An 18,900-nucleotide genomic window follows, 5' to 3' on the forward strand; every position below is an offset into this window, starting at 1 on the left:
AATTTACAAAATGGCATGTTCTTTGTAAAAAAAAAAAAAAAAAAAAAGGATATTATGGTTAAGTTTATTGTTTTAAGTTAAATGAATTGAAATATATTATATATTTTAGGCCACTTATGTATATTATTACCAGAATTTTCTAATAAAGAATCACCTTTATTTTTCCCATTGCTATCATAACATATTTTGGAAGCCCCATGAATGGAACAAATTCTCTGTACAAATCAAATCGTTATGGTATTTCTAACTGCTCTGTAGGCCACACCGATGATTTCCAACTCTGAGACTCTAAGTAGTGTAAACTCCGGGAAAACCTGAGTTAAGCACTTGTGCTTGGCGAGAACTAAATGCATGCATCCACTTCCATGTAGTAAGTATTGATCAGCGGCCTTGAACATAGTTTGTGTAACATTTCAAACAATGTTATGCTCCTCGGGAAGCCGAATCGTCAATTTCATGTATCCCAGTCATGCTCCTGAAGTGGTAGAGGATTTCCCATGAGTCATAGCATTAAAGATTCTTTTATGAAGCCCATGAGTTGCAATGACACCATTCCTATCATAATACACGCTGTAGTTTCAAGGATTATTATGATAGCATCTCATGATTAGAAAATAAACTACTGAATGTCTACTTAAATGTAAGTACAGGTATTTGGAACTACTAGATCACAAAAATTCTCCATTGGGTTATTGCTCATTAAAGAAAACAATCAATAAGAAACACTTAAGCAAACACTATCTCAATGGAAGACTGAGAAATCATTACTCAGAAAGTGATCGTAACAAACAGGGTTTCTGCTAACAGTGGGTATTATTTGGATTAACTTTCTCACTGAACACAATTTAAAAATGCCAGATAAAATATAAAAAAACAAAACCTTAAAAATACGGAAGATCTGAAAAGACAGTGGGGGAACTTTCAGACCAGTTTCTGAATGAAACCTTTACCCAGAGAGCTCAGCTGAACTCAACTCTCAGTATGAGCATTTGTACCCAATTATCTTAGCACCAGGCACTTCCCAGTAGTGCAAACACGGGGCTCCAGGAGGGCCCGCTGGGGTGAGAGAGGGAGGGCTGAGTCCAGGTCTTCCCCGCATGCGGAGTTCTGTGAGTTCCTACCCTGGGCCGGGCACTGAGGAGTGGAGATTACGTTCAGATAAGGCAGTGGTCAGCAAACTGCGGCTCGCAAGCCACATGCGGCTCTTTGGCCCCTTGTGTGTGGCTCTTCCACAAAATACCACGTGTGGGCGCGCATGTACAGTGCGATTGAAGCTTCGTGGCCCGTGCTGAGAAGGCTGCCCTAGGAAGTTAGGATCTCAGACTATAGTCTCAGGGATTTGCAAAAGGGGTGCAAAGGACCTGCGTCTAAGGAGCCCTGACTGACAGAGCCCGGGACAAGCCTGAAGCCTCTTGGAGGAGGGGACACCCACCCACGGCTTCAGGGAGGCCATGGCCTCCAAGAACACAAGGTGATGTGGACACAAACAAGATCTGACAGACACCACAGTGCACCGCAGTCTTCTGATATTGGAATTATCACAAATAGTGTAAAACAACTACATCCAACAAATGTGAATAAATCAATCACAGACTAGGAAATATGTAGAGGGAAAAAATTATAAAAAATATAGTAGATTGAAAAAAAACAGATAAGCAGAATTTCTAATGATAACAAGACTTCTACACATGAAAAATAACCAAAATTAAAAACTCAATGGCTATATTTAGTACCACACTGGACATGAAAGAGAGAAATAGAATTAGCCAAAATATAAATAAAATTATCCAGAATATAACCCTAAAAGAGAAAAATGATGGAATATATCAAAAATATAGTGAGAAAGTTTAGTGTACACGTGATCTGAGTAGCTGAAGAAGACAGAGCAAAGAAAAGAGAGAATAAGCAGAGATGATAACTGAGAATTTCCCAGAAATTATGAAAAAGGACAATCTAGATCTAAGAGGCACAGAGAATCCTGAGCAGAATAAATAAAAGCAGGTTCACATTTAGCTAAGTCATAGTGCATCTACAGAAAACCAAAGGCCTTCCCCTCCAAAAAAGTCTTAAAAGGGGATAAGGCTCAATGGGGGCAAAAAGGGAATTTGTAATACTTTCAACAATAAAGATTTTAAAAAGCCAGGCCAGCATGCTCAGTGGTTGAGCGTTGATCAATGAACCTGGAGGCCATGGTTTGATTCCTGGTCAGGGCACATGCCTGGGTTGTGGGCTCAATCCCAGTAGGGAGCGTGCAGGAGGTGGCCGATCAATGATTCTCATTCATGTTTCTATCTCTCTCTCTGCCTCTCCCTTCCACGCTCTGAAATTTAAAAAAAAAAAAGACTTGAACAAGCACTTCATAAAAGAGTGCTCCCAAATGGCCAAGAAACATTTGAAAAACTATGCAGCCTCATTAGCAGTCTTGATCGTACAAACATTTAAAACTATGGCGAAATACTGCTAGATACCTACCCATTACAAAGTGTGAAGGAACAAGAGTTGGGAAGGATGAGGAGGGGGTCAGGTACCGCACTGCCGGGTCAATGTAAACTGGCCCCACCTCTTCGGAGAACACTTCAGTATTTTGTTCACCAGCTGAGTTTATGTATATCCTAGACCCACTGATCCCATTCCTAAGTATATGCCCTAAAAGTAGTGCCTTCTTATGCAGAGCAAAACACATGAACAAGAATATCATCAATATTTGTAAATGCCAAAAACTAGGTATAACTTAAGGTCTATCAAAAGTAAATAAATTGCCGAAACCGGTTTGGCTCAGTGGATAGAGCATCGGCCTGCGGACTGAAAGGTCCCAGGTTCGATTCCGGTCAAGAGCATGTACCTGGGTTGCGGGCACATCCCCAGTGGGAGATGTGCAGGAGGCAGCTGATCGATGTTTCTCTCTCATCGATGTTTCTGACTCTCTATCTCTCTCCCTTCTCTCTGTAAAAAATCAATAAAATATATATATTTTTAAAAAAAGTAAATAAATTATGATATATGCACATACTCAGATTTCTACAATATGCAGAATTCCCAAGTAAATGAAAAAGCCTATTTTTTAAAAGCTGCCAGGACTGACCGTAGAGCAATAGTCCTTCAGTAAAACAGGATACTGTATTATTGCTTCAAAAGCCGACAACGTGATCTTGATAAATTCTTCCGATGCCATCAGTCCTAGAAAGACAGGGGATTATTACAGGTGTTTGTTTACATGTCCAAAATCACAATATCAAAGTACCTCAGTCAAGGATGTAAAATGTCCCTATGGTGTCTACTCACCTATGGCTCCTTCTATGTTAGTTTCTCCTGAGTCTATCGACTTAATATGACTCTGAAAAATAAAAATACTAGTAAGTGGGGATTTCAAAATAACTCTGAAATAAAACATAGGTAACAATTGGCCCCCACACCACCTACCATTCTTAATGAAACAACTCATGGAAGGCATTCAATACTATACACAAATTATGAACACCATAATCATTGTTTTAAAATATGATCATCTGACACTGTATATACACATTATTAACTATGATCATTTTTAAACATCCCAATCACTATCGATGAGACTTAATGTTGGAATAAATTCAATAGCAAGGTAAGTCCAGAAAGGACAACCTGCAAGAGTGAAGGTAATACAACTGAAACATAACCATTCCCAGTAACAGCCACACTCACTCACCAGGAGAGAAAAGTCTTTTGACGTAAATCTACCCAAATGTCTCTGGGTCACTAAGAAAGATAGGCTGAACTGTGTTTATACTGTGATCTTTCCGGCACAATTTTAAAAAGAATCCAGAGACAAAGCACAAACATAGATGTGAACATAAAGGGAACCACTGGAGAGCTTCCCTTTGGGGAAGGGAAATGCTGAGAGCGGGCGGCGTGTTTTCTCTTTTCACTTTCTGCCTGTCTGCACTGCTGGAATTTTCTAACCATGCATGTGTATTCATTTTTTCTTTCTAAATGTCAATCGGAGTACTATGACTTCTTTTAGCTTCTTTTCTTCCTTATACCTCCCCTGTTTGATTTGTTTAAGTCCCCACTTAATGTCTCATTGATTTACCAATTTTAATGTCTTGATATGTTTCTTCTTCCTTCTCAGTGTGATGGGAATGACTCAGGTGAGAGTGAGGACAGAGTAGGAGGCACTGGAGATTCAAGGGAAGAGGGAACTTGTAAAGGGTCATGTAGGTGAGCGTGCAGGTACATAAAACAGGGACGTGAGCTAGATGCACCCCCCAGTCTGCAGAGAGGGTGCACCTGAGACGAGCAGTCATGAGTTTAAAGTGAGACCAGCTACTCACGTGCTGTTCTTCTCTAGCTATATGTAGCCCCTCAGAGCAGGGGTGGATACATAGAGAACTGAGTCGAACCAGGATTAGGCTCTGCCAGAGGAGGGCAATGGAGAAAACAGAGGGGAGGGAGGTACAAGTGAATCCAGGGCAGGGAAGGGGGCTGGACCTCTAGGAACCCTAAGTTGAGTAAAGACCAAAGGCAGCTGTTGGGCCATGAGAGGGCAGGATAAAGACTGGAAAGACCAACTGAAGTCGCAGAGGAATGAAAGGGCTGTTGGAGAGGGGGAGCAGAGGCACTGAAAATTAGGAGCGAAGGCCAGTGTGATGCTGCACGTAAGTTCATGGGTGTAGGCAGCTGTGGAGGGAAAGACAAGAAGGTGGCAGAGGAGCTCAGAGGCTGTGTTGGAAGGGCCCTCCATAGGGATATCCAATTCTCCAAGAATGGTGCTAGGAGCAGCATGGAGAGACTGGCAGTGGCCCAATGAAGGAAGATTCTGAGGAATGAGGGGCATGACCATGAGGTCTGTGTCACAGCACAGGGGTAACGCAGGCTACCTTCTGATGGTGCAAGTTTCAGCAGAGGAGCTAAAAGGATGAACGCCTCCCCGCAGATAGGCTCCTTGGGTGAAGGAGTGCAGGGCAGAACACGGCCCCATCTAAAGGGGAAAATGGAAAGCTACGGCTCCAGGGCAGGCGGTGCTATTCAATATCATTTAGTGCTACACTGCGAAGAAGCTGAAAATAAGTTCCTGCAGCAAATTGAGAATATGAATTCAAGGTTTGTAGAAAAAGGAGAAAAAACTCATAACAAGAACATTTGCTTGGCAATGAATAATTATATATTTTTTTCAAATATAAGATTGCACTCTCTCTGCTTTATTTACTGCAACTGAAGTAAAAAAAATCAATCAACAAAGCAACATTCGCTTAAAATAAGAATCCGCAGAAGGCAGGAAGTATGTCTTTTCTTAGAATAACTATCTCAGTGCCAGGGTATGTAAAGATTCATGAATGATGGAGTTCATAATTATATTCTTGCATGAAAATCTATCAAAATAATGTTATCATTTCTTTCTCCTCTTTTATTTGAAAATTTGAATTGTGATGCCTTTCTGTAGAAAACTATAACATCACACAACCATGATGCTTCTATCAACTAGGGAGGCCAAAACTTAAGAACAACAGAGCAAAGTTCTCTTCCTCAGCTCATTAATCAAGAGCATCTTCAAAAGGACAAGAGAAGCACAGTGAACATTAGGTTAATACACACCATGAGTTCCTGAACATATTTCCTCAATGTCATCACTTCCTGTTTCCCAGCCCAATTCAATGGAGGCCCAAAAAACGACAGTATTAACCATGGGATTTCCCCATCGCACCCGCCAGATACTTTACTGCTAACAGTGTCTTTAGGTACTTTGTTTTACTGAAGATGAAAACAAGTATGATGACACACTGCTTCTGTTAATAAGAAGTGAAAGAACAATTAGCAGCTGTACAGGCCTCTTTTGCCTGAAGCCTTTGAAAACTTAATAATGGTTTGCAAGTATCCTGCCAATTTTTTTCCCAAATACTAGCCTCTTTTAAATATAAGAAGACCAAAATTTTGTTTTACTTGGGGGCAGGTGGAGGTTAATTCCTATACTCATGCCTCCATATATAAGAAGTATCCTAAATTTTTCTACCTAAAAAATAAAAATGTCCACAGATCAAAGAGGCAAACCATGTGCTGGTACCAGTACAGAAATGGAAGCCAATGGGAAGCACAATTCCAAAGCCCCCTCCAGCCTGCTCCTTTAGGACCCTTTTAATGAAGGGAGATCACACCAACCTTGACTGCCGTCTCCACGCCCACCTGAGGCAGGGCAACAGCCCCTGCAGAGCTGCTGTAGCAGAAGCCTAGAAAGTTCTTGGCAGCAAGTTGTGCTACTGGATAGTTACTAAAGGTGGACCAAGTTTAAATACTTCAAATTAAGGCATATTTTTAAAATATGAAAAGATAATAGACCTGCCATAGTACATACAGTAGCTACTCAACCAGATAAATCTTGAAAAATACAGAAAATGGTATTTATCTACAGATAGACCAGTAAGGCTTCCCGAACATCATGCTAAGTATCTACACATGAATGGAACATGACACCAAGACAGAGACGCATTGTGCTCAGGATACTTTCACAAAGTCATTCTATGAACTGGGCTACAGACATTTATAGCTGTGCAGCCCAAACAAAACAAAAACAAAGCCTCTCGAACAAGTTGAGGAAACCTTTGTTTCAACAAAATTAAAAAGAATACTCTTAAAGCAGAAAACTCAAGAGGCAGTAGTTTGCTAACCAGCACTGTGACTTTCTAAGGGGCTCTGATACATGGGAGTAGACTGTGCCTCATGGTATCAGTAGGTCACTATTGCCTTGAATAATACCTTCGGCGTCTTCTGTATAGATTAGGAATCAACTCATAGAAGCAACATCCAACCTCAATGGCTCATAATAACGTGCACAAAACTGTGTGGATAACAAAATCCAGGTCTTTAATTTGAGTTAATACTTCTCTCTCTTTTACTAGTATTTCATCAGTGCCAACACACAGCTAAGGCCAGATAACAGATGTGATAAAAACAATAACAAAAGAATTCTGGGACTGGCCCAGATTCCATCTAGGAAAATGTCCTGAAGAGAGCTCAGAGACCTTTTCCATTTTATTGGCCTACGCTCCCGCTATTTGAGTGACATTATAAGAGGGGGAAAACTGATAAAAAATTTCCAATATCATAGTTATCTTTGAACCAAATAAGTTATTTTCTTTTTTTTAAATATATTTTTATTGATTTCAGAGAACAAGGGAGAGGGAGAGAGAGATAGAAACATCAATGATGAGAGAGAATCACTGATCAGCTGCCTCCTGCATGTCCCCTATTGGGAACTGAGCCCACAACCTGGGCATGTGCCCTTGACCAGAATCGAACCAGGGGCCCTTCAGTCCGCAGACCAGTGACACTCTATCCACTGAGCCAAACCAGGTAGGGCCCAGGTAAGTTATTTTCCATTCCTAAAAGGGCCTCCATAAAGAAGCCCCTATAGAATACCCCCACCCTCACAGAGTACACCCACATCTGGGAGAAGGTTAGGAGACCTTTCCACATTATGCTTCCCCCCTTGTTTCTGAATTACGTAGAGCAGATGAGTTCTCCCCTAAAACCCATGTAATTCCTGAAAGTCCATAAAGACCTTTATGTTGGAGACACTTGGTAGTTCTCTTGAAAACTACAGTGTACTTAGTGAATGTAGGCAGAGAAAAGTATTACCCTTGAGAAAAAAGTAAGAGAATGAACACAGGGACAGTTACACCTGTCCCAAACAAACACTGTGCCAGAATATTCCAAGGTGGGCTCCACAAGCAAAATTACTATTTCCACGCATTGATATGGATTGCAATGGGATTAAAAATGCAGAATTATAGTCATGTTACAATCATACCCATATTGTACATAGAAGCAGATTGAAGAGCAAATTAAAGAAGGTGGTAGACAATGTTCTAATAATTTGCAAACTTGTGAGCGTATAACAAAAATTATGTACTTGCCCTGACCGGTTTGGCTCAGTGGATAGAGCGTTGGCCTGCGGACTCAAGGGTCCCAGGTTCGATTCCGGTCAAGGGCATGTACCTCGGTTGCGGCCGCACCCCAGTGAGGAGTGTGCAGGAGGCAGCTGATGGATGTTTCTCTCTCATCCATGTTTCTAGCTCTCTGTCCCTCTTCCTTCCTCTCTGTGGAAAATCAATAAAATATATTTTTTTAAAAAATTATGTACTTTGTAGAATTTGGATTCAAGGCACCAGGGTGATAAAGATTTGAAACTGAGCACAAAAGGACCCCACTGCATTGCCTGCACACACTTCTTACTCATAGAAACAACATCCAACCTCAATGGCTCATAATAACGTGCACAGAACTGTGTGGATAACAAAATCAGTGACCTGCATTCCACATCTGTACTTCAAATCATTCTTCACCCTATGATGGACCGGCCTACAGCCGTTCTCAACCTGTGGGTCGCGACCCCTGAAAACACATCCTGCATATCAGATATTTACATTATAATTCATAACAGTAGCAAAATTACAGTTATAAAGTAGCAACGAAAATAAGTTTACGGTTGGGGGTCACCACAACATGAGGAACTGTATTAAAGGGTCGCGGGATTAGGAAGGTTAAGAACCACTGGTAGAAAGTTCTATTCTCACTTGTGGGTGACGATCCTTTTTTTATTCAAAACAAACAAACAAACCAAAAAACAAACAAACAAACAAACCAATAACCTTGAGATGTTTGCTTCACTGAACAGACACCTCTGTAGCATTTATAAAATCTCAGTTCAGTGTTCTTAATAAACATCAAAGCAAAAGTGGAAGAGCTGCATGACAAATGTCTTAGCTATCCCTCTGAAAAGCTCCCCATTTCATAGAGGACACATACTATAACTGCCAGGCAAGGGCAAAAGATAATATAATTCATGGGCCACAATCTTAACATAAATACTATTTTTATGAGCAAAAACTGGAATGAAAGAGCGCACACTGATTTGTTTTTCATTGCTACACATCTCATCAAAATTAAAGAAAAAGTTAAATTAAGCTTAACTTAGAGAAGTGCCATCATAAAAAGTGACTGCACATAATTGGGCAAGGTAAGCCAATGCAAATAACAATGACAATGTATCCCCAGCATTCCCTTTCCACCAGTTTTATTATTTAAAATTTTCTCAGAATGTGTATTGCCAAAGTGGACAAAAGTGTTTGCTATGGACTTACTTACCCTACTTGGGGCTGTCTGTGAACAACATACATTATCAGGAGAAAATGCATTTTTCTCCAAATGTCAAATTTTATTACAGTCAACAGATAAAAATAGAAAAAGGTCGCCTCCCTAGAGACAAATAAATGCCACGAGAATTTTAAAATTATCTCATTCTGACACCAAATTCCACCAATAGTAGAGACAGCCACATTTTTATTAGGGACATGAAAAATTCAGTGTTACTCACAAGAATGGTTCCATAACTGAAAAGGAACTCTTCCGTTACAACTCGAGGTCGAAATACCTGCGTGGTGAGAGTTTCCATAGATTAGATCCTGAAAGTCATGTACAAGGGAAAAAAAATGAACATGTTTTGTCTGAGTTGGCGTTTCTCAGCTCTAGTTTACAAAGAAGGTGAGTCACAGCCTCGCCAGAGCGGCTCAGTATTTGAAAGTCCACCCATGAACCGAGAGGTTGCTGGTTCAATTCCCTGTCAGGGCACATGCCAGGGGTGTGGGCTCGATCCCCAGTAGGGGGCGTGCAGGAGGCAGCTGATCAATGATTCTCTCTCATCATTGATGTTTCTATCTCTCCCTCTCCCTTCTTCTCTCTCTAAAAAATAAAAAAATCAATAAAAACATATTTTTTTTAGGAAAAGAAGGGAGTCGCAGTCATATTGTTTTTCTCTGGATAAGATCATACCTGGGAGGTGACGAGGTGAAGCACCACGGGCATCAGGGGGAGACACAGCTTCAGCTGCTTCGCCTGAACTGTTGACGGGTGTTTACGACCGGACACATTAGCCAGGGCGGTGAGAATGTCACCTGCGGGGGTGAAGGTCACGGATACTCAGGGACCACACGTCACGGCTGGAAAACTAGTCAGATTGCTGAGGGAATGAACCTCCACATAAATGGAGTGGAGAGAAGCTGAGATATTACTTACAAATATTGAGACTCTAACAAAAAGCTGTGGCTTCTAAATCTCTCACCTAGAAATCTGAGTTTATAAATAGCACGGTAGAGTGGGGGGGCGGTCTTAGAAATAATTTTCCTTCCTTTTGTGTGTGTGTGTTTTCTAAATTTCAAGCATAAGTGCCTATTACTTTGGTAAACAGAAAAAAAAATATTAAAGATGATAAGTGAACAGATTATAGATCACAATTTCTAATAGAATAGATGGAAATAAAAAAACAGGTCAATTCATAAAACTTCTCATTGGATGATGAGCCCAATAGTAAATAAAACTTGTGTTGTGGATAACTGCACCGTATCATCATCTCCTAAACAGAATGAGTCTAGTAGTAAGAAACTCGACCCACAAAGCCTTCAGACTGACGATTAAAGAAAGGTGACAATGCAAAATAAATTTTGAAATGCTCTATTTTCAGTTATTAACCGGCAAAAAAATCTCCCAAAGTATCAGTAAGAGGCACAGAGGCATATCGTCCAGCCATGAAGGTTTTTCCATTACTCCGACTTCATATCATGGATTTCAGAGTCTAAGTATATTTTACCATAATGGGTAGGATCAGTTTAGCATTTACACATTCCTGGTTTCATGCTACATCTGCTGCAGAAGCATAGAATGGGATTTAAACTAAATGTAAGCACCCCTTAGATTTTAATTTCTGCAAATAACAACGAATAAGGGATTAGCTGTAATAAACATCTTTTGCAAATCATTATTAGATACTTTTTAATTTTTCAAACTATAGACAGTTTTAAATTTTAATATCGAAAGCTGTTAATATTAAATGTTAATGGTTATTCATTCCTAAGTCCTTTTAACAATAAGTTAATCTGTGGTTCTCATCTAAGAGAGTAAGTTTTTTAAGCAGAGAGAAATTTAAGAAAGGCTACCCAAGATAAGAGCCTAAATCCAATTTTGAGCAAGTAAAATGCTTTTCTTTTACTTATTTTTCAAAACCACCCATTTACCATAGATGACACCCCAACATAACCTTTAGCCCGCCCCTTGCCTCCATCACCTCACTGATGCAAAATAACTAGGAAGACAGAGAAGGCACGTGGAGATCTTGGAACTACACATTCAAGACAGAGTGGCACTGACCTCGCCTGCAATGACACACCAGCGAGAATAAAAAAAAGCCAAGTCCCGGCAAGGTGAGCAGCAAGGGGCCTGGGAGGAGACTGCGATTTACCCAGGAGGCGCGGCACTTCCCGCACGATGTGGTGGATGAGGAGGTCCAGGCATCTGGACAGGTACTCGCTGCCGCTCGGCTGCCGCTCCTTGCCTGGGGAGGTCTTCCTGCTGTCCCTCTCGATGTGCATCACCAGTCTGCAAGCAGAAGAGCACGACCAGTCACCTCGCAGGAGGAGAGAGCGGATGGCATCTGTCTGGAGATGCCGCCGAGGCACGTCTCCAGGGGGCGGGCAGACCCAATCGTGTTGACATTCAGATTGGTAGCAACAGGTCAGGCGCAGCCCATTTTGGTCTCAGAAAAAGTCTCTCATTTATGCAGAAAGACAGACAGACAACTGGCAGCTCCGCCAGGGTATGACAGGACAGCACCCTGATGACGTCATCTGCCCTGGGCCCATGAAAAGAAACCGCATTCCCCAGGTGACAGTGAAAGGCAAACAAAGGCATCTGGACAGAAGACGGTTCTTGGAGTTTCGAAGATTCAAAGTAGAACCAACCACAGGTTGCCTGCACTTTGTCATCAGTATTCAACATATTCAACTTGCTTGGGACCTCAGGCCAATTGCATGAATTCCAGTTCCTTCAGTAAATCGTGTCCATAAATCCAAAGAAAGAGTTTCGCTCCATCACCAGGTTTCATATGTCCTTTTGTCCAGTAGTTTTATGATATCTGCCTTTTAATGCACTTATTTCTTCTTCAACATCAATTTCTGAACCAACTGTGTCCACCCCAGAATGTGGGGTCATACTGGACCATCACTCTAGATCAATGATGGCGAACCTATGACACGCGTGTCAGAGGTGACACGCGAACTCTTTTTTTGGTTGATTTTTCTTTGTTAAATGGCATTTCAATATATAAAATAAATATCAAAAATATAAATCTTTGTTTTACTATGGTTACAAAGATCAAAACATGTGACACGGCACCAGAGTTAAGGTAGGGTTTTTCAAAATGCTGACACGCCGAGCTCAAAAGGTTCGCCGTCACTGCTCTAGATACTCAGGATGCTGTTTACAAGTTTTAGGCCCATATCCATCCCCTTTTGCTGGACCCACCAGTCGTCTCCCCGTTCCCCTCAATGCTCTAAAGCAGTGGTTCTCAACCTTCCTAACGCCGCGACCCTTTAATACAGTTCCTCATGCTGTGGTGACCCCCAATTTCATTGTTACAAATTGAACATAATTAAAGCATAGTGATGAATCACAAGAACAATATGTAAAATATGTGTTTTCTGATGGTCTTAGGCGACCCCTGTGAAAGGGTCGTTGGACCCCAAAAGGGGTCGCGACCCACAGGTTGAGAACCGCTGCTCTAAAGGCACAGAGCCCGCTGACTGCATCAGGCAGAGGCCCCTGTGCAACGGCCCCCTTGCTGGCCTCCCTGGCCGCCATCCATCTCCCAGCTCTATTCGCACACTCATCCCAGCCAACTGCTACTTCTCAGGGAGAACTTCCAACCAGCTCCCACTGCCAACTGCAAAGAGGTAGTTTACACGTAATAAGTACACGTAAAGGGTACTGAAAGCTTAACCCTTAGAATCTCTGTGGCTCTCTCAGCAGATTTATTCTTGGTTCTGCCTTTCTGCTTATTATTATTTGGAACCTTATGTGTGAACACATGGGCATAAAACTAAATCAAAAGTCGTAAGTGCAGCTCTGGCCGGTTTGGCTAAGTGGATGGAGAATCGGCCTGCGGACTGAAGGGTCCCGGGTTTGATTCCGGTCAGGGGCGTGTGCCTTGGTTGCAGGCACGTCCCCAGTGAGGGTGTGCAGGAGGCAGCTGATCGGTGTTTCTCTCTCATCGATGTTTCTAACTCTCTATCCCTCTCCCTTGCTCTCTGTAAAAAATCAATAAAATATATTTTTTAAAAAAGTCGTAAGTGCCATGTAAGCCGGTTAGCATCCTCTGTTCTAGTTGCAGATGACAGCCCAAGCCACACTCTAACGAGTATATGACATTGGTCAAATGCAGAGAAAATATGCCTAAATCAGCAGAAATATATCAGTACTGCTTAAAGAATCTGACCACAAAACCTCGATTAATGAGTAAACCAAAGAAATAGGACTCCACTATTTCATAAGTGAAATCCAAAATTTGCCGAGTATAAAAAAGTAAATTCTCACTTGTCTATAAGGAGTCATATTTTTCTCTAAAATTTAAATGATCTATGACAAAATTTAATAACGTGCAGCTTAATTAGCATAGTTTAAAATATCTTTAAGGCAAAACCCGAACAGTTTTCAAACACTAGTACAGGCTGTTAACACATACGAAAATACTCACTGGCTCTGCTGGGAGAAATACAAGACTGATGGGCTCCATAACAATCTGAAACAAACTCTAGAATGATGCTCCGTTTCTCCCTTCTGGGATGTTCTCCCCACTGCCTCCCATTACAGAATGTGTTTACACAAGCTACAGAATAAATTCACTTTACTGACAAGGGAACATTAGTTACTAAAAGAATTCACAGTCTACGAAAGGAATAAAATATGAGAACATTTGAGTGTAGTATCCATAAACACTTTACAATTGCTCTACAACCAAACTGCACATGATATTTCCTGGCGTCCTACAAGGGTATCAAGTTAAAAAGATCAGCAATCTGAATAGTAACCCAAGTAGACCACAAATAAATAAGATCCCTTCTCTTTTTTGCCTCCAGTGCCTTTAACAGGATCATTTCTCCCCAGGACTGTGTTTCCCAATCTACTCCCACCCCCATTCTCCCCCAGAATTTATTCCCACCAACTGGACCACACTTTCCTTACTCCCATCTCTAAAGGAATCCTTATGCTCATTCCACACACATCCACCTCTATGCTTCCCTCCCTGCCTTCTAGAATGTCCACCTACTGCATCTCCATGCTTCTGTGGCCAAACGTGCCATATCCTGAACTTGTTTCACCCTCTAGTACCTACACCAGGGCAGCGCCTATCGTAAAATGAGCTCAGTGACAACAAGGATGACAACATCTCATCCACTCACTTCGTGGATATTTGCAGTGTCTACTGCGTGCTGAGCATTTTCTAGTGGATGGGTATTCAGCTCAAGGAATGCAAATTCAAGTGGGAAGAAAAAGGCAATTAATAAATAAATACCTAAGAAATAGTTAAGGTGATGATAAGCCTTATAGCAAAGATTAAAGAAGAGTAAGACAATTAGTCACAGGTCAGAGCAGGCCCTCTGGCAGGATGTCCTGTAAACAGAGGTCGGGAATGTGTTGAAGGGAGGGCCACACACTCCAGGCAGTCGGGAGGTACATACGATATCCCAAAGGCCAGGCCACGGGTGGTGTGTTCTTCTGTGGCTGGAGCTCAGTGAAGGGGGAGATCAGAGAGCAAACCAGGCTCTAGCCCTTGTCAGACCTTGTAGGCCGTGGTAAGAATCTTGCACTTTACCCCCAGTAGGGAGGAGTGGCCTGATCTGATCTGTGGTTAAAGTCAGCATTCTGGAGACTGTGAGAACAGACCATAGAAACACAGGAAGACCAGTTAAGAGGCAACTGTAACAGCTCAGGTGAGAAACTGTGGTGGTAGTGTGGGAAGGATATGAATTGATGAGATACTGGATGTCTTTGGAAGGTATAAATAACTAGATTTGCTATTGGTTGGACAAGAAAGAAAGGAAAGAGAGAGAGAGAGAGAGAAAGAAACCAAGAGTAACTCCATGCAGCTAACCAACAGGAAGGACAGAGCTGCCACTGATGGAGATGGGAGAGGATCACTGGAGTAACAAGTCCGTGGCAGGAAAACCATCATTAGACATAGCAATGCCGAAGTCGTGTTGGCAGCTGATGTGCAGGTCTGAGTTCACAGGGACAGTCGGGCTGGTGGCATTAATGTGAAAGTGCTCCTGGACCATGCTGTTGAAGGTCACTGAACTAATGAATCACCTGGGGAGTACAGGCTCAGGACTGGGCCTTGGAACCACTACCACACAGGCTAACAGATGAAAAAGGACCAGCAAGAGAAATGGAGAATGAGTGACTGGTGAAGAATGAAGAAAACCAAGAAAAGTAGCCACGCTGCCCAGTAGAGACACTTCAAGAAAGAAGACAGTAGACGTCTAGTTTCGGGTAAAGGTGAGTTAGGCGAGTCAGCCAAACCTTCCCACCATAACAAAACAACAATGAAGAGTGCTGAATAAAATACATACCCACTTAATATATAATCACATCAAATTGTGTAGATTACACATAAACAAAAAAAAGTGCCTAAGACAACTGTCTACTATTAAAAAAGAACTTTCAGTGAAAGCATCATACAGTGGTGTAAAAAGTGCTATATCAGAGACAATTTAAATGCAAAAGGAGAAGGTATACTCTGAAATACTGTGTCAGGTGACGCAGAACAAACTCAAGGAACTGATGTCAAACTCTGTGGTGACACTTCAATAAAGCAGTTTAAAAAGGGGCAAGTGAACTGTTGAAATAAGTATATTTTATGAAATGTAATAACGAAAAAACCCTAAAGCAATACATTGTTTTATTTTGGTTTTGCTTTTTTAAAGCAATACATTATCTTATACATGAAATTGTAAGTACATATGTGTAACAACAGTAACAAATTAGATATCTATAGTCACAGAGGGATATTTGTACATTTCATCAAATTCCTAAAAGATGTATATATTCAACAGGGTTCCAAAAGAAACGTCTTTTTTGAAACTTCCATTGCACGAGGCTTAGCACCACTAAGTAAGTTAGTTAGTAACTAACTCATTTACCGTCATGGTACTCAACATAAATAGATACCTGATCAAGGAACTTATTGATAGCCAAAGAAGTATGGTAACATGCTCCAGCCCATGAAATTCACTCATCTCGCCAGTAGCCCATTAGAAAAGCCTAGCTTGACGGAAAGAAGAAATGGCCTCCTGACAACTCAGTCACAGTGCCAACTGGGAAACACAATGAAAAGCTGGGCTCTATCTTACAACAATGAAGCAAATGTTTTGAATCAGCAAGCAGTGCTCTTGTCTCTTCTATTGTCTGAACAGAGGTCTGGTAACCACGGGTAGAAGTGGGAGTGACTGCCTGTCACGATTACATCTAATAACCCGCTCACAGGATTTCTCTTCCCACTTCCATGACCCTGAGCTCCGCTGGACTGGTTCCCAGGAAGGAACGTTCCCCCAGAGGCCACAAAATTCAATTTGGGGGAATGAAGGTTACTCCGCAGGATGAGTGATCACGATTACCAAGAGAAAATCGGGGTGCTGGCAGGGGCAGCCAGAACCCACAGGGTCTCTGAAGCGCCTCTAGGTCCTTCCATATCTAATAGATAAAGTTCATGAAAACCTCCCAACCAAGAAAAGGCAGGTTCAGATCTTCCAGGTACCTGACATCCTCAACCAGTGTCCAAACCTGTAACTCAAGGTTATTTATGTCAGCAGACCGCTGGATCATAGGGATTCCTGATACACACTTGGAAATGCCCTCAAAAAGGTAGCCCCACCAATTGGCTAAAAAGCAGTCCCTATATTTTGGACATAAGATAGTGATAGTTTTCTTGTCTTAATTTGATATTACGATGGGTAGAAATAATATTTGCTTATTTCAATTTGCATTTTTTATTACTAATGAGGCTGAAGATCTGTTCACATCTTTATAAATCCCTTTACAGTACACAGATTGTTATATATGATGCAAAAATGTACAAATTTTGTAAGCATGAGATTTTTGATTTATGATTTAGGGGGAATATAAAAGTATCTGATCTATATATAGCCCCAGAATTTCCTTTTATGGTTTCTTTCGTTATGGTTTCTACTCAGGAAAGCTGTCCTTACCCATATTCAAACATATTTTTTTCTTCCAGCTGTTTATAGTTTCTTTGGGTACATAATTCTTTAATCCATCTGGAACTGACTTTTGTATGGTGTAAGCTGAGAAGATACTTTTTCCCCACACAGTTAACCAATCACACAGGGTAAATATTTTTTTAATTGTTCTTTTAAGATCAAAGCAGCTTTTTATTCACTCATAACCATATTAACAGCAATGCTCTGGAGGGGGCAACAGCTCTAGGAAGACCTGATCCATCAGGAGGCACTGGCATTTCAGGCTCGCAGCAAACCCATACAATGGACATAAAAGACTATTCATCCTCTAAAAGGGTTATCATTTCTAGAGACACACAGGACCTTATTTTATCACCCGCCATATTCAGTATGAGCATGAAGCCATTTGAAGAAATAGGTGGAGATTCAGGGGCTATCATATCATTTTTATCCGATTCTGACAGCTCCATTTCACTGCTGCCACGCTAGAAAGACTTGAGATCTGACATCATAAAAAATGTGCTGAGATTTAATCCATAAAAGGCCAACGGTGATGATGGTAAGCAGGAAAAATATCTACATAATGCAGCAAAGGTTATCGTGGGCTCCTGATATGAGCTTTTGGGTCTTAGCACACAGTAGCACGTGGTGAGCTCAGAACTCCGGCGGCTGGTAGAGTTTCAGGAGACAAGGAAGGAGGGGAGAACGTTTTTCCATATAAACTCATCACAGAGACTTTTAACATCTCCCTGGCCTGAGTCTGCCCCTCTTTTCCATACCTTTATATTCAACCTTGCATTTTATGTGCATACCAACTAATATGTGGGCTGCAGAGCACCAAGGAACAAATAGAAACCATCTTTGCACAGTCTGTACTCGTGCCTGTGTGTGTCTGGGAGTAATTTTATTACCGAATTTAATCTACAAAGCCTAAAAAATTTGAGCTTTGACTGCCTTAGGGGTTCCCCTTCAAAATTAACTGGTACCTACTGCTAATATTTCTTTTAGTTTTAAGGGTTGTTGCTTCATTAAATATTTTTCTTAATTATAGGAGTGAAATGTACTTATTGTAATAAGGCTAAAAATAAAAATGAATTAAGATACATAATATCCCCATCCCACCCTCCTCAGATAACCTGCATGTATATCTCTCCAAGCAGGTTTTTAAAAATAAAATTTTATACAAATACACACAAATAGAAGAGTTTTGCCATTTTTATTTGTTGTTTTCTAAAAATAACTTCATAATCCTATATAATAAAAGCCCAGTGACCATAACGGCAGAACCACCAGAATGACCAGAACGACCGCTCGACCAGTCACTATGAAGAGCACTGACCACCTCTCAGTCCCTTTCCCTGGAAGGCAGGCTCCCATCACCTATGGCGAATGAAGAACTGGGGTGGGTGGCAGTGGGGGGTGGCAGTGGTGGCAGTGGTGAGCAGGCAGAATGGCCGACCTCTCGGCCCCTCCCCCAGCCATCAGGCTCCCATCGCCGGATGGCAAATGGGGAACCGGGGTGGGTGGCAGCGAGATGGCCCTTATCACAGCCTAGGCCTAGGGACCGTACCTGTGCATGATTTCGTGCACCAGGCCTCTAGTTAATAGTTAATCAAATGAGACATCGACTTCTAGTTTAGCTATACCATCATTTGTTAAAGTATTTCGATACCAATGGACATGAACTATATTTCCAGATACTGACCACTAGAAACAATGCTACATTAGATACCCTCATGCATATTTCCCAAACAATTCATACCTCTATTTTCAGTAGCTAAATATCAAAGGCAGACCTGTTAGAACCAAAGTGATGGGTACTGTTAATAGTCCCAAGTGTTTCTGA

At 41.5% G+C, this 18,900-nt stretch overlaps 1 protein-coding gene across 2 annotated transcripts in view; it reads right to left on the minus strand.

Annotated features, from left to right (window-relative positions):
• ULK4 (unc-51 like kinase 4) overlaps positions 1 to 18,900 on the minus strand; it is a 251,617-nt gene that overhangs the window by 168,685 nt on the left and 64,032 nt on the right. For both annotated transcript variants that reach the window (XM_059664478.1, XM_059664479.1), the window contains exons 23-27: positions 11,264 to 11,400; positions 9,802 to 9,923; positions 9,347 to 9,403; positions 3,283 to 3,334; positions 3,083 to 3,177 (exon numbers count right to left, since the gene is read on the minus strand). In XM_059664478.1, coding sequence (XP_059520461.1) covers positions 3,083 to 3,177; positions 3,283 to 3,334; positions 9,347 to 9,403; positions 9,802 to 9,923; positions 11,264 to 11,400 — 463 coding nt within the window. The remainder of the gene's footprint in view (positions 1 to 3,082; positions 3,178 to 3,282; positions 3,335 to 9,346; positions 9,404 to 9,801; positions 9,924 to 11,263; positions 11,401 to 18,900) is intronic.

This window comes from Myotis daubentonii, chromosome 14 (genome assembly GCF_963259705.1).
Source record: "Myotis daubentonii chromosome 14, mMyoDau2.1, whole genome shotgun sequence".
Taxonomy (NCBI): domain Eukaryota; kingdom Metazoa; phylum Chordata; class Mammalia; order Chiroptera; family Vespertilionidae; genus Myotis; species Myotis daubentonii.